This window comes from Rhinatrema bivittatum, chromosome 3 (assembly GCF_901001135.1).
Source record: "Rhinatrema bivittatum chromosome 3, aRhiBiv1.1, whole genome shotgun sequence".
NCBI classification, from domain to species: domain Eukaryota; kingdom Metazoa; phylum Chordata; class Amphibia; order Gymnophiona; family Rhinatrematidae; genus Rhinatrema; species Rhinatrema bivittatum.
This window is the reverse complement of record NC_042617.1, coordinates 179,479,975-179,495,499: the sequence shown is the minus strand read 5'-3', so window position 1 is coordinate 179,495,499 and position 15,525 is coordinate 179,479,975. Positions and strand designations below refer to the sequence as shown.

At 40.3% G+C, this 15,525-nt stretch overlaps 1 protein-coding gene across 10 annotated transcripts in view; it reads right to left on the bottom strand.

Annotated features, from left to right (window-relative positions):
* CEP170 (centrosomal protein 170) overlaps positions 1-15,525 on the bottom strand; it is a 350,277-nt gene that overhangs the window by 59,393 nt on the left and 275,359 nt on the right. For all 10 annotated transcript variants that reach the window (XM_029593969.1, XM_029593972.1, XM_029593975.1 and 7 more), the window contains one exon: positions 13,883-13,971. In XM_029593969.1, coding sequence (XP_029449829.1) covers positions 13,883-13,971 — 89 coding nt within the window. The remainder of the gene's footprint in view (positions 1-13,882; positions 13,972-15,525) is intronic.

Genomic DNA, 15,525 nt, shown 5'->3' with positions numbered 1-15,525 from the left:
TAAATAAATACATAAAAAGGACCAGCAACTCGATCCCCTTCCTCTACCCCAAATCATCATACATAGCGCTATCAAGCTGTGCACCCCCCCCCCCCCAAAACCCCTCTTACATATCTTAAAAGTTCCCAGGTTTGAAGGTCAAGGCCCCCTCCTTCCCTGGTTCTCTTAAACTGTATAAATCAGGTTGTCCCCCCCCCCATCCATCCTCAATGCCGATGAGCCCTGATATCTTTAAATCCCCTGCCAGGAACAAGTGACACACTTCCTCGCTCCCGGCGTTTTCAGCGCTGCTCTGTCAGAGGCTTACAGTAAAGTTTGCACATACATAATAAGTATGTGCAAACTTTTCTGCTATGTGTCGCGGTGTAAAATTACCCTCTATAAATAATTAAGAGCCATCATGATTTTCCTCATCTTTCCATTTTCATGGAGACAGAATCTGTATAGCACTACTTCTGAAAGTCCATTCTCAACACCTTCCCCCCCTCCCCCCCTCCCCCAACACCACCAAGCAGATCTGATTTTCCGGACTCCCACAATGAATATTCATGGTATTTGTATATATTTAATCCATAAAATGTATCAATTTGTATATTTAAGTATCCTGAAAATCCAGGCCTACTGGAGGGCTCATTGAGTACTGAAGCTAAATAACTCTTCATTTTTGTAGCTACTCTGCATATTCTCCCACAGAGGAAAAAATAGATAGAAAGTTCCAGATTAATGTATGAAGACTCTCAAAATCAGAATTAACAGACAAGGTCAATTTTTCCCTTCTGGTTCCTCTTCCCTCAAAGGAATTGCAGATAAAGCTTCCTAAGAAATTTAAAAATTAAAGCAACTTAGACATTTTTTTTTTATTTGATACAGGATGAATATCACATCTTGACATATTTACTCTTGAAATGTACTATAGGCCTGATTTATTAAGCTTATTTCTCCATAGATGCAGAATAGGGGAAGGATCATAATAAATATTGCCTGATGAGTGCAGTTTTATTTCTGATAAATAAAATATAGAATTCAAGAGTCTGACATTAGGACTGATTTGTATGGTATAATTTTGAAGTTTCAGCTGTCATGTTATCACACATCTAATGAAACTGCTGAAATTTTAACATTTTTAAATAAGCATATTTTATGTTTGATTCATCCATGGGAAACAGAAAATTGTTTTCAGACCCTGATATGAAGAGGAATCAATAATACAAGCAAAGCATAAATACAGAACAAATAAACATATAATTTAAAATGGATTTGATCAAAATATAAATGGTGGCAAGAGGTAATCAATTGCTTGATTTTTTTTTCTTCTTTTGGCTTTACCATTTTCTTGTATATTCTTGCTTTCTTGCTTACCCAAAAGTAAATGTGTTTTCTTCTTTTTCCAATAAAAAAAAGTGTATACCTTTTCCCCTCTAAAATGTGTAAAAATCTAAAAAAATAAACTCATATAAACTCAAAAGAAAAGATACAGAATGCGAGAAGTAAGAACTTAAAAACAGACAGGTAGATAATTTGAGCAATCTAAACAGTCCTCCTTCTTTAAAGGTTAATGTTCTTCAACACGGGGTATAAAGACTGGCAAAAGGAGAATTTCCATGTCACATTTCTTAACCATGCAGGTCAAAAATGCATGGCTGTCGAACTACAGAAAACGTTCAGCAGGTTACAGGCTTGTCATTTATTGTGAGGAAATCAATTATATACTGTGCTCTTCTGGAGTGACAATTCAAATCAAATGTTCAAGGAACTCTGCAAAACAAGATGTGCTTCTCTAAATTATTTATTTTCTGAAAACAGTGGCGTATGTCTGAGTTTGCCTACTGTAGAAATGTTATCAAAAGCTCCAAAAACAGAAGCATATCATCAACCTACACTAACACCTAACAGCACACTGAAAACTTAGGATGGACATGACTGGACCACTTAAGGCAGGGGGGTCCCTAAACTTTACAAGAGAAGGACCACATAGAAAATTTCAAACCAACAAGAGCTGGGGGTAGGGCGTTTCACCCTTGGAGTCTGCTGAGCAGGGGTGGGCATGTCTTGCCCTTTTGAGGATTTGAAATGCTGGGAAAAGGTTCCTACAGATGTGATAGAAAGAGTGCCAGTAAAAATATTTTCAGATTTCTCAGCAGTTGCCAACCTTGCTTCTGGGTTTACCCTTCCCTCAGAGGCATGTGCGTGCATATATATGTGACATGCCTCCTTTTCCTCCTCCTTATTCACTTATCTCCCTTCACACTCACTCCCACTCACCTCCCTTATCCTCATCTATTTTCCATTCCCTCTAACCCTCTTGTTCCCTTCACTCATCCCTTTCATTCTTTATTTTCCCCTCCCCTCATCCCCCCTCCTCATTGACCTCTCCCTTTTCTATTCACTCTCTTCTCTATCAACTTTCTCCTCTCTTCTCATTCAATCCCTTCCCTCTCTCACTTCACTTTCAACCCTTTCCTTTACCTCATTCACTCTCGCCCAGTGGTGTCCTTTAGCAGTGTGGTCCAGTTGCCTCTACTCCCACTGGTGGGGCCTACCCTCCCTGCCAGCAGCTTTGATAGTATGGGTCTGGGGGCCTCTTCTCCTGCTGGCAGAGCCTGGCTTCCCTGCTAGCAGCATTTTCAGCAGCGCTATTCTTCTCCTGCAGACTGGGCCTGAGCATCCCTGCCAGTTTCTCTGCCTCCACTATGTATAAAAAATCCACAAAACAATTTCTTCGTGGGCTGGAGGCAGCTGTGCCAAACAAATGCATGGTGGCCAGCAAAGCAAGCTTGGTGGGTTGGGTCTGACTCACAGGCTACAGTTTAGGAACTCCCTATTTAAAGCAAGGATTATGGATTTGTGAAGTAGAGTCAAAATTGAACAGGGTGGATTTCAATTAAGTTTGTATATTTATTTAAATTTATTTAAATTCTTTTAATATACCGATGCTCAAGACGAGGTCTTATCATACCGGTTTACAATGGAACTAGGGGAAAACCAATTAACAACAATATAGAAGGTAAAGTTACATTGAACAGGGAGCATAAACATGGGCATAGGAGGAAAAGACAAATTCAAAGCTAAAACAACTGGAGAGAACTAGAATAATAGTGAGACATATGAAGATTATAAGGTTGCTGAAATTGGCTGGGGATTTATCTTAGGTAGAGCATAACATTTCCAGAGGAAGGGAGAGCAGGGGAGGTAATGGGGGGGGGGGAGGGGGGAAATAGGGAAAGGGTAGGTAGGTGGGAGAGTCAATATAGGTTGAAGGGGCTACTTCAACTGTATGCTTGGGCGAACAGCCAGGTTTTCAGCTTTTTTCTGAAGGATAGGTGGCATTGTTCCTGGTGTATATCGGGGGGAAGAGAATTCCAATGGAGCTGTCGAGAGTGCTAGTTTATGAATGGAGTTGTGGACCATGGCTTTGCTTGGGGGAGCCTGGAGAGAGCCTTTATATGTTGATCTGATCGGCCTTGTGGAGGCATGAAGTTCAAGAGGGATGGAGAGTTGGAGTGAGGATTGTTGGTGGACCGATTTGTGACAAACTCTACAGATTTACTCAAGTTGCATGGGAAAAATGTGGTGTTATTTGTCCTTAAGGATAACTGCAGACACAGTAACATACTCTAGTCAGACTAAGGATAGGTAAAGAGTACAGTCAACAAATTTACTTTTCTTTCAACTTTCAGCACTCCTAATGACACCAGATCTTCACAGGTGCGTACTGTGCTGTACGTACTTGTAATGGTGTATTCTTTAATTGCCCCCTCCCCCAAGCCTTCAACACCCCCAACCTCTTACCCTGAATTTAAAGTCCCCCCATTACACAGATATAGAGAGTAAACTGACCCATTCATCTATGTTGTCTCTCTCTCTCCCCCCTCAAATGCAATAAAAAGCTGTGCGATGCGGTAATAGGAAAATTTGCCTAACCATGCCCCTTTTCCTTATTGTCAGCATTAGACCCGCAAATTGATGAATCTAGGTGTTAGTAAATCCATTCTTGCACATCATCCTGATATGGTTGGGAGAAAGCAACTGCTTCTTCCACCGTAGGCCATCTGCCGGTTATCTTTAAATAGTTCATTATTACTCTAGTTTTAAAGAAAGATTCGTCTGACTCTTCAAAATGTTGCAACTGTTGTCCTGTTTTTGGCTTTTCTCACTTAGGGAAGGTTATTGAAAAAAATGGTTACTACCCAGATATCAGAACATTTTAGAAAACACTGCCAATCTGGATCCCAGTCAGAATCTCACTCAGATTGCAGTACCATATCAGTGTTAATTTCCATACTAGAATATACGCTCTCCCTCCTTGACAAGGGTGAATCGATTCTGATGGTACTTGATGTGCAGAGTGCTTTTTAATTGGTGGATCATATTCTCCCTGTTATAGAGATACAAATCAGTGTGCCTGGCAGACGAGGCGCTCAGTTGGAGTGCTTCACTCCTGTCAGGGAGAGCTCAATCTGTGCATATTAAGGAGCCCTTTTCTACAGCAAGGGTGATTAGCTGAGGCGTACTGTCACAGTTCTTCCCTTTCTCCACTAATGATATCCAATTGTTTGTCCCCTTAGGAAAGAGCTGCTGGCCTTTTGAAAACTGTCTTAACAGCTATTACATCCTTGCTGTTAGAAAGCAAGTTGATTTTAAACATAAGACAGAAATTGTGATGATAAAGTGTAAGATGAAAGTGATGCATGTAGGGAAAAGCAACCAAAATTATAGCTACACAATGCAAACGTTCCACATTGGGAATCACCACCCAAGAAAAGGAACTAGGCATTATTGTGGATATGCTGACATCTTCTGTGGCAGTGTTCAAGAAAGCAAATAGAATGCTAGGAATTATTAGGAAAGAAATGGAAAATAAAAGAGAGAATATCATAATGCCTCTGTATTGCTCTATGGTGCGACTACACCTTGACTATTGTGTGCAGTTCTGGTCACTGCTTCTCAAAAAAGACATAGCTGAAGCAGAAAAGGAATAGAGAAGGGTGACCAAAATGATAGAGAGGACAGAATGATTCCCTTATGTCAGGGGTGGCCAACTCTGGTCTTCAAGAGCCACAAACAGGCCAGGTTTTAGGATATCCACTATGAATCTGGATGAGAGAGATTTTCATACAATGGGGGCAGTGTATGCAAATCTATCTCATATATATTCATTGTGGATATCCTGTAAACCTGGCCTGTTTATTGCTCTCAAGGATCAGAGTTGGTCACTTCTGCCCTTTGAGGAAAGGCTAAAGAGTTAAGGGCTCTTTAGACTGGAGAAGAGATGGCTGAGGGGAGATATGATAGAGGTCTAAAAAATGTATGGAGTAGAACGGGTAAATGCAAATCAGTTGTTTACTATTTCTAAATGTATAAAGACTAGGGGACATTCAATGAAGTTAGTAGAAAAATAAAAAATAAAATAAATAAAAAAATGATACACTCAAGACAGATAGGAAAAAAATATTTTTACTCCAATAATAAGAATAGTCCAAGAGCCTGTAACTAAAAACTCACCTGACCTAAAAAATTCTAACTTATCCTTATCAATTAAAAAGCAGAATGAAAATACAAATAAAAAACAAACTTTGAAATGTTTGTATTGTAATGCCAGAAGTCTAAGAAGTAAGATGGGAGAATTAGAATGTATTAGAATGTATAGCAGTGAATGATGACATAGACTTAATTGGCATCTCAGAAACATGGTGGAAGGAGGATAGCCAATGAGACAGTGCTATACCGGAGTACAAATTATATCGCAATGACAGAGAGGAGCACCCGGGAGGTGGTGTAGCGCTTTATATTCCGGGAAGGCAGAGTCCAACAGGATAAACATCCTTCATGAGACTAAATGCACAATCAAATCTTTAAGTGTAGACATCCCTTGTGTGTTGGGGAAGACTATAGTGATAGGAGTATACTACCATCTACCTGGCCAAGATGGTGAGATGGGCCCATTTCTTTGTTTTTCTCCAAGATGGTGAGATGGACAGTGAAATGCTAAGAGAAATTAGGGAAGCTAACCAAATTGGTAGTACGGTAATAATGGGAGATTTCAATTACCCCAATATTGACTGGGTAAATGTATCATCGGGACATGCTAGAGAGATAAAGTTCTTGGATGGAAAAAATGATAGCTTTATGGAGCAATTGGTTCAGGACCTGACGAGAGAGGGAGCAATTTTAGATCTTATTCTCAGTGGAGCACAGGATTTGGTGAGAGAGGTAACGGTGGTAGGGCCGCTTGGCAATAGTGATCATAATATGATCAAATTTGAATTAATGACTGGATGGGGGACAGTAAGCAAATCCACGGCTCTCGTGCTAAACTTTCAAAAGGGAAACTTTGATAAAATGAGAAAAATAGTTAGAGAAAAACTGAAAGGAGCAGCTACAAAGGTAAAAAGTGTGCAAGAGGAGTGGTCATTGTTAAACAATACCATCCTAGAAGCACAGTCCAGATGTATTCCACACATTAAGAAAGTTGGAAGGAAGGCAAAACAATTACCGGCATGGTTAAAAGGTGAGGTGAAAGAAGCTATTTTAGCCATAAGATCTTCATTCAAAAATTGGAAGAAGGATTCAACAGAAGAAAATAGGATAATGCATAAGCGTTAGCAAGTTAAATGTAAGACATTGATAAGACAGGCTATGAGAGAATTTGAAAAGAAGTTGGCCGTAGAGGCAAAAACTCACACTAAAAAGTTTTAAAAATATATCCAAAGCAGAAAGCCTGTGGAGTCAGTTGGATGGTTAGATGATCGAGGGGTTAAAGGGGCACTTAGAGAAGATAAAGGCATCACAGAAAGATTAAATGATCTCTTTGCTTCAGTATTTACTGCAGAGGATGTTGGGGAGATACCCATACCGGAGAAGGTTTTCATGGATAATGATTCAGATGGACTGAACCAAATCACGGTGAACATAGAAGATGTGGTAGGCCTGATTGACAAATTGAAGAGTAGTAAATCACCTGGACTGGATAGTATACACCCCAGGGTTCTGAAGGAACTAAAACATGAAATTTCATACCTATTAGTAAAAATGTGTAACCTATCATTAAAATCATCCATTTTACTTGAAGGCTGGAGGGTGGCTAATGTAACCCCAATATTTTAAAAGGGCTCCAGGGGCAATCTGGGAAAGTACAGACCAGTTATAGCCTGACTTCAGTGCCAGGAAAAATAGTGGAAAGTGTTCTAAAGATCAAAATCATAGAACATATAGAAAGACATGGTTTAATGGAACAAAGTCAGCATGGCTTTACCCAAGGCAAGTCTTGCCTCACAAATCTGTTTCACTTTTTTGAAGGAGTTAATAAACATGTGGATAAAGGTGAACCGGTAGATATAGTATACTTGGATTTTCAGAAGGCGTTTGACAAAGTTCCACATGAGAGGCTTTTAGGAAAACTAAAAAGTCATGGGATAGGTGGCGATGTCCTTTCGTGGATTGCAAACCAGCTAAAAGACAGGAAACAGAGAGTAGGATTAAATGGACAATTTTCTCAGTGGAAAGGAGTGGGCAGTAGAGTGCCTCAGGGATCTGTATTGGGACCTGTACTTTTCAATATATTTATAAACGATCTGGAAAGAAATACGACAAGTGAGGTAATCAAATTTGCAGATGATACAAAATTGTCCAGAATAGTTAAATCACAAGCAGATTGTGATAAATTGCAGGAAGACCTTGTGAGACTGGAAAATTGGGTATCCAAATGGCAGATGAAATTTAATGTGGATAAGTGCAAGGTGATCCATATAGGGAAAAATAACCCATGCTAAGGTTCAATATTAGGAGCTACCACCCATGAAAGAGATCTAAGCATCATAGTGGATAACACATTGAAATCGTCGGTTCAGTGTGCTGCGTCAGTCAAAAAAGCAAACAGAATGTTGAGAATTTTTAGAAAGGGAATGGTGAATAAAACAAAAAAATGTCATAATGCCTCTGTATTGCTCCATGGTGAGACCGCACCTTGAATACTGTGTACAATTCTGGTTGCTGCATCTCAAAAAAGATATAGTTGTGATGGAGAAGGTACAGAGAAGGTCGACCAAAATGATAAAGGGGAAGGAACAGCTCCCCTATGAGGAAAGACTAAAGAGGTTAGGACTTTTCAGCTTGGAGAAGAGACAGCTGAGGGGGATATGATAAAGGTGTTTAAAACTGAGAGGTCTCGAACGAGTAAATGTGAATCGGTTATTTATTCTTTCGGATAATAGAAGGACTAGGGGGCACTCCATGAAGTTAGCATGGGGCACATTTAAAACTAATAGGAGAAAGTTCTTTTTCACTCAATGCACAATTAAACTCTGGAATTTGTTGCCAGGGGATGTGGTTAGTGCAGTTAGTGTAGCTGGGTTTAAAAAAGGATTGGATAATTTCTTGGAGAAGTCCATTACCTACTATTAATTAAGTAGACTTAGAAAATAGACACTGCTATTACTAGCAACAGTAACATGGGACAGACTTAGATTTTGGAACTTGCCAGGTTCTTATGACCTGGATTGGCCACTGTTGGAGACAGGATGCTGGGCTTTATGGACCATTGATCTGACCCAGTATGGCATGTTCTTATGTTCTTAGGAATTTGCTGCCAGAGGATGTGGTGAAAGATGTTAGTTTAGCTGGGTTTAAAAAAGGTTTAGACAAGATCCTGGAAGAAAAGTCCATAAACCATCAGTAAGGTAGACTTGGGGAAATCTATTGCTTATGCCTAGGATAAGCAGCATGGAATCTATCAAACCTTTGGAATCTGCCAGGTATCTGTGACCTGGATTGGCCACTGTTAGAAACAGGACATTGGATTTGATGGACCTTTGGTCTGACCCAGTATGGTAAATCTTATGTCCTTTTGCTCTGTCAGAGCTGCACATACTTCCCACTATTGAGAACCTACCCACATGCCTGTTATCCGAGGCGAGAATGTTAGGAGTTAGGTTTGATTCTGCTTTAAATTTTGAATCTCAGTGAAGGGGAGCCTGAACAGCATATTGGAAACTAATAGTGGTGAGACAGTTGTAAAATTTCTAGATTTCAATGCATTTAAGACAGTAATGTACTTAATTGTTATTGCCCAACTAGATTACTGCAATATTTTGCATTTTAGCTTGCCTACTAGAGTGATATGAAGGCTTATACAAAAGACTTCCATTATGTATTAGTGCATCAATTATGCTCTGTAAGTTACATTAGGTAGCAGTTCAGGCCAGAATTATGTTTAAACTCCTTATTCTTGCATTTCAAACCCTTAGGGCAACTATTATTGCCTCATCTGAGGGGTGGGTTAGAATGATATTGTCCAGGTAGGGAACTTAGATTGAGTAAAGGTGGCCTATTGTGCATTCCAACTGAGCATACAGTGCAAAGCACTTGCTTTGAAGATTTTTTCCAAAGCAGCTCCAATACTGTGCAAAAGTTTACCTACAGAGATTTGGTATGAAATTAACTTTCTAAAAACGTTACAAAAAAAATAAAACCTGTTTTTTCTTGCCAATCCTAGCTTATTCCTTCTGTTACAGTCTGTTAAGTATGACCCTGCCACAGGTTGCTTTATGCAATGGGTTGCAGAATTCTTGAATTTTTGCTCATTAATTTTTTCTTTGTGGTATAGAGATGGTGGCTGGCAAAAAAATGTAAAATTTTTGTTCTGGTTTGGGTGTTACGATTTGTGTGTTATGTGTTGGATTTTGTAAACCGCTTTGATTTTCAAACCGGGAAAGTGGCCTAAAAATGGAAATTGATAATAAATCTGAAGCAGATCTGAAGAAATGACACCATTAGATATGATAGGTTGTTGCTGAAGACAGCCAAAATCATCAGATGCTGTACCTTCAGACCAGGACCTCCTGGCTGCTGATCTTGTGTACTGCAAGATCAGCAGCCATTAAGTGCATCTTGTGTACTGCAAGATCAGCAGCCATTAAGTGCATCTCGCACCAAGAGCTTACAAGCTCTTGGTGCGAGCTCAAATGATGAAAATAGGTTGGAAAGATTAGCTCCCACCACTCAGGTTAGCTGAGGAAGGCAGGGGATAGATGTTGTGGGAAGGGGGGGGGGGGGGGGGGAGAGAGGAAGAAGGGCAGATGCTGGGGAAGGAAAGAAGAACAGATCCTGGGGAAGAAAAAAGGGCAGATACTAGGAGGAAATGGTGAATGGAGAAGAGAGAGAAAAAATGGAGGATTGGTGGATGCAATGGGTAAACAATGTGGAGAGTTGAGAAAATGTATTGTAGGGATACTGCAGAGATGGAAAAATAGGAGGAGATGCTGGAATAGATGGGAGATAAAAGACTGGAAGGGAAGAAGAGAAGAAAACAGAGTGAAAGGGTAGGTGAAAAAGTTGAAAAATATGAGACACTATAAAGAAAGAAGAGATGGCAATTAATTTGGATCCTTGGATAGTGACAGTAGTATGGCCAGTGCTATGGAAGCAAGTTTCTCAAATCAGTGTGCAAACCTTGTTTAAAGAATTTCACTTATTCCTAGTAATAATCTGCCACTATAAATGTATATTTTTATTGCTGTGATTTCAGCCTTTTCTCTACTAAATTCATACTTTTGATTTTTTTACTGTGCTCTTCTCTTTTACTGAGAGGGGTGATAATTGTAGATTACATTGGGTAGGTGGTCACTGTCTTCTGTGCTTCAATCTAGTTGTATGTAAATGAGGAATAAGAGTAACAATCATTTTATCTCCCCCATCATTGCCTTCAAAGCAAATGGAATGGCAGAAATGAGCTATCAGCCCATCTATAACGGTGGTGAGTATATGCATATTTTCTGAAGTATTAATTTATTAAAAGTGTGCTGAAATTCTATTTAGGATAAAAGCTATTTTAAAAATGCAAATGATTATAAAATGAATTAAAAACAGTAGGACAACACAGTTTTTGGAAGTAAATGTCTTTGCATGCTATGCTATATTATGAAGCATAAGGGTGAGATTTTATAATAAACTTTAAGGCCAATAATAAAATTACAGTTACCATAACAAGGTATGAATCTAATAGCACAAGAGCCTTCTGATAATGGGAACATACATTGATATTTCTATATTACAAGTCCATGCATGTTTCACAGCAAAACTGAAATATTACAATATGTATTAAAATTATCACAGTTGTCAATTTAGCTTTCTGCATTGGTCATCCTGAACCTCTAAAGCTGATGAAAAGTGCCCTGATTGGCAGACTTTCCTCATTATTGACCTTTAGTGGCTAGAGCTGCTCCAAATAAATATTTATACATAGTAGTGGAGTACAGGGGAAAAAAAAATTCATTTTTGTTTTTTGGTTTGTTTTCGGCAGGTTCCCCCCCCCCCCCCAAGAATTTCAGTTCATGTAAGATTTGATATGTTTCATTCGTGTGAAAAAAATGAATCAAACATTTAAACACCCCCCTTAAATGGCCAGAAAAAAAAAAAAGAAAAGAAAACGGAGCCTCCCACCCACCTGGAAAAATGCCAGGGCTCCCCCGGCCCCCACTTACTCAGTCTGGTGTGGATCTTCTGGCTAGGCCTAGGTCCAGGCCGGCTACAGTAAGTCGCTGTGACCTCAGCCTCAGCCTACACAAGGCCAAGCCTCAGCCTAGGCCAGAGCCCAGGCCCAGGCCCAAAGACTAGGTCACAACACTGGGGCCTCGAACTGGACCAAGGCAGTTTTCCAAGGGAAAGCTTGCCCTTTGAAATCTAACAGAAAGCCTGCAGGTAAAAAAATGCCTGCAGACTTTACCTTTCTGTGCATAGTGTGAAAGTTTCCCCTACAGTACAAAGAATATACTACAAGAACCTAGGATATAAGAATTAAGGAGCAAAAATATCTATACCACAAGGGACATATTTTATCCTGCCATTTGAATAGGCATGTCCAGGAACCTCCAACCTCCAGTCTCTGGCTGTAGTCAAGCTGAAATAGACTTGATACAGTCTGGTATTCGCTCTCTACATTCTACAGAAATTGCTCTTACCAAAGGCTTCAGTGAAATGTTTTATTGGCAAGAACAAGGGTTTTTAGTCGATCCTTATCCTCCTTGACCTGGCTGCTGCTTTTGACACCGTTGACTATAATCTACTCCTCGACACATTTTCCTCATTTGGATTTCAGGATACTGTTCTATCTTGGCTTTCTTCTTATCTCTCCCATCATACTTTTACTGTATCATCTGGTGGTTCTTCCTGTTATTCTGGTATTGCTTCAAGGTTCTGGCCTGGGCCATCTTCTCTTTTTCCCTTGGTGCTCTGATCTCCTCCCCCAGCTTTCAGTACAAGTTTTATGTTGTTGACTCCCAGGTCTAACTCTCTACACCAGAAATTTCACCAAAAATCCAATCCCAAATCATAGTAGTAAATGATGGCAGATAAAGACCAAGATGGTCCATCCAGTCTGCCTAGAAAAATATTTAAGATCGTAACTGCAGCTCTGTGCAGGTTATCCTAAGGGTAAAGAGACCCCACTGAAGCCGTAGAAGCAGTTGACAGCCAGTCCTCTCCCTCCCACTTGTATTTATTCATTCCTTCTTGCAATGCGCAGAGGGCCTGCTCAGGCCGTAGAAGAATAAGAGCAGACTGCCCCTGACCTACTGCTATCATGAATGAGCTTGATCAAACTTTATTAAAGTAATGTAAACAGACAGATAAGTAAAACATATGTTAACTGTAAGATATACCCAGGTGGATCCCTTGAATGTACCACTTGCTGGTTGTAACTGTCGCTCTGTGCAGTTTACCCCCATGCAGAAATGTTTCACCAAAAGTTACCACGGGTTACTCGGATCCTTCATTTACATCTTCTAGCCATTAGGGAACTCCAATGTTTATCACTCCATTTTGAATTCAGTTACCAACTCTTCTAGGAAGGCACTCTTTTCTTGAAAAAAATGTCTTATCATTGTACCTGAGTCTACCCCTTTAGAGTTTCATATCATGACTTTTAGCTCTACAGCTTCCTTTCCACTGGAAAAAGTTTGATTTGTTACGCATTAATACTTTTCATGTCACAATTTTCATCTCCTCTTTAATCTCCTCCTATTAACACCACAAAACTGTTCAGCTAAGCAGTATAGATCACGTTGGCTTTGATAAGGAAGCCATCTTTGTGGAAGGATTGTGTTATTAACCTTACAGTTCAGCTTTTTTTCTCAGTGGAGTTCCACTTGTAGTCAAAGTTCATTATGGGGCAGATTTTAAAAGCCCTACGCGCGTAAATCCAGCTGGATTTACGCGTGCCGAGCCTATTTGAATGGGCCCGAAGATGCGTGCAAGCCTCGGGATGCGCGTATGTTCCAGGGCCTGAAAAAAGGGGTAGGGTGTGGGCGGTCCAGGGCGGAGGCGTGGCCAGAGGCCTTCGTAGGGCTGCTAGGCTGGGGATTGCGTGCCGGCACTTAGCCGGTGTGTGCAACCTACGCCTGCCCAGAGGCAGGCGCAATTTCTAAAATAAAGGTCGGGGGGGGGGGGGTTAGGTAGGGTTGGGGGACGGGAGGAAAGTTCCCTCCGAGGCCGCTCCGATTTCTCAGTGGCCTCGGAGGGAACAGGGAAAGCCATCGGGGCTCCCCTAGGGCTCGGCGCGCGCAAGGTGCACAAGTGTGCACCCCCTTACGCGTGCCGACCCTGGATTTTATAACATGTGCGGCTGCGCGCATATGTTATAAAATCAGGCGTAGATTTGTGAGTGCTGGGTTCCGCGTACAAATCTACGCCCGCGCGTAGGTACTAAAATCTGACCCAATGGTTCCATGATTATTTGAGCCAGTCAGCTGTACCCTACAAGCATGACAATTTCTTTTTAATCAGTTCTATATTAAAAAATAAAAATGGCATTATTAAGCAGAAATTAAATGAATGCTTACAGGAACCTAAAAAGAAAAACTTGACATATTGTAAGAATAATCATTTCTACCTGATTTTCCCAGCTGTTTTGTCTATGGATTGCCTTATTTTTCGTGAGAACTGGAAAACAGATGACAACAGCAAAGTATCACCCATCACCTGAAATAAAATAAAAATAGCAAGTGTTAATACATTTTAAACTTTTACATTAAAAAGAAAGTAACTTGGCCCATTTCCTTGGAAACGAGTGGGCAGTAGGTGGACAGATAGGATTTTCCTCTTCCCAACCCATGGTGCTGGGCTGCTGGTTAAATGATAGAAATGAAAGATCATCTGAAGGCAGGTTTTCAGACAACACTAACATGTTCTTGTTTAAAACATTTTTCTGAACTAGCCTGGTTCTGTGGCTAACTATAATGGGCTGAAGGTAGGTGATATGGAGGTAACATTGCCAGGTTTATATGATAAAGGAAAATAACTCTGTACAGTCTGAGGCAGCACTTCTGTTTTAGGTTTCCAAGTGACTTTTCGTTCCAGTTAGCTTATCGGCAAAGATTCAGATGCAGCATTAGTAGGACACCAGGGGAAAAATAAGAGGGAAGGAGGAATTAAAAAGTTAATCAAAGTTTAAAAAAATAATAATAATAATCAAACTTACATGGAATTCAAAATAAGTATTAACTTCTAAGATGACTAGCTGATATTTTTTATGGTCCTTGTAGTTATTATATTGACTGCAATCCTTCTTAAAAAGGAATCTTTGCTAATTTATGTGCCCTTATATTCTTACAATAATCTGTGTATTACAAGATATTAAAGATTAGGCAACATTTATTAAACTAGTCTAACATTATAAAACTTATATATACAGAATATACAATCCAAAAAAAAAACCATTCTTCTCTTTAACACAAACACTATGAAGTCAGTTCTCAATTAACATGTAACCTATTTCAACCTGAAAACATAACTGAATATAAAGCAAAGTTGCTTACCTGTAATAGGTTATCTGAAGACAGGGGGATCACCCATAACACGTGGGTGACATCATTGCTGCCCAGTGCTTATCAGTTACTTTCCAGAGCTTTCCTAAAAACTGTTTGTAAACACTTGCAAGAATGTGCAGCAGCTCCCACAGTGTGCCTTAGATCCGTCATTTACCTAAATATCTCAGCCTCAGAAAGGGAAGAGGGAGGTTATCTGTGACTGGTGACCTGCTGGTACAAGTAAGCAACTTTGCTTTTTCTGAAGACAAGTGAATCACCCATCACATATGTGAAACAGAAAGGGAAAAACAAACATAAGGCAATCACTGTGGCAAGGCTTGATGCCCTACACTGCCTGGGGAGAACTGAAGCATGGAAATTTTTCCTTACTCCATTACTGGCCGATACAGTAAAGTGCACTCCGGTGGAGCGCATTGTTAGCCCACGTTTGGCCACGCGTTTTCGACGCGCTATTTTTACCCCTTATACAGTAAGGGGTAATAGTGCGTCGAAAACGCTCGGCCAACCCCCCCCCCCCCCCCCCCCCCCCCCCCCCCCCCCCGAAACTAATAGCGCCCGCAACATGCAAATGCATGTTGATGGGCCTATTAGTCATTCCCGCACGATACAGAAAGCAAAATGTGCAGTGAAGCCACACATTTTACTTTAGAAATTAAAGCCTGCCAAAGGCAGGCGTTAATTTCAGCCAGCACCGGGAAAGTGTACA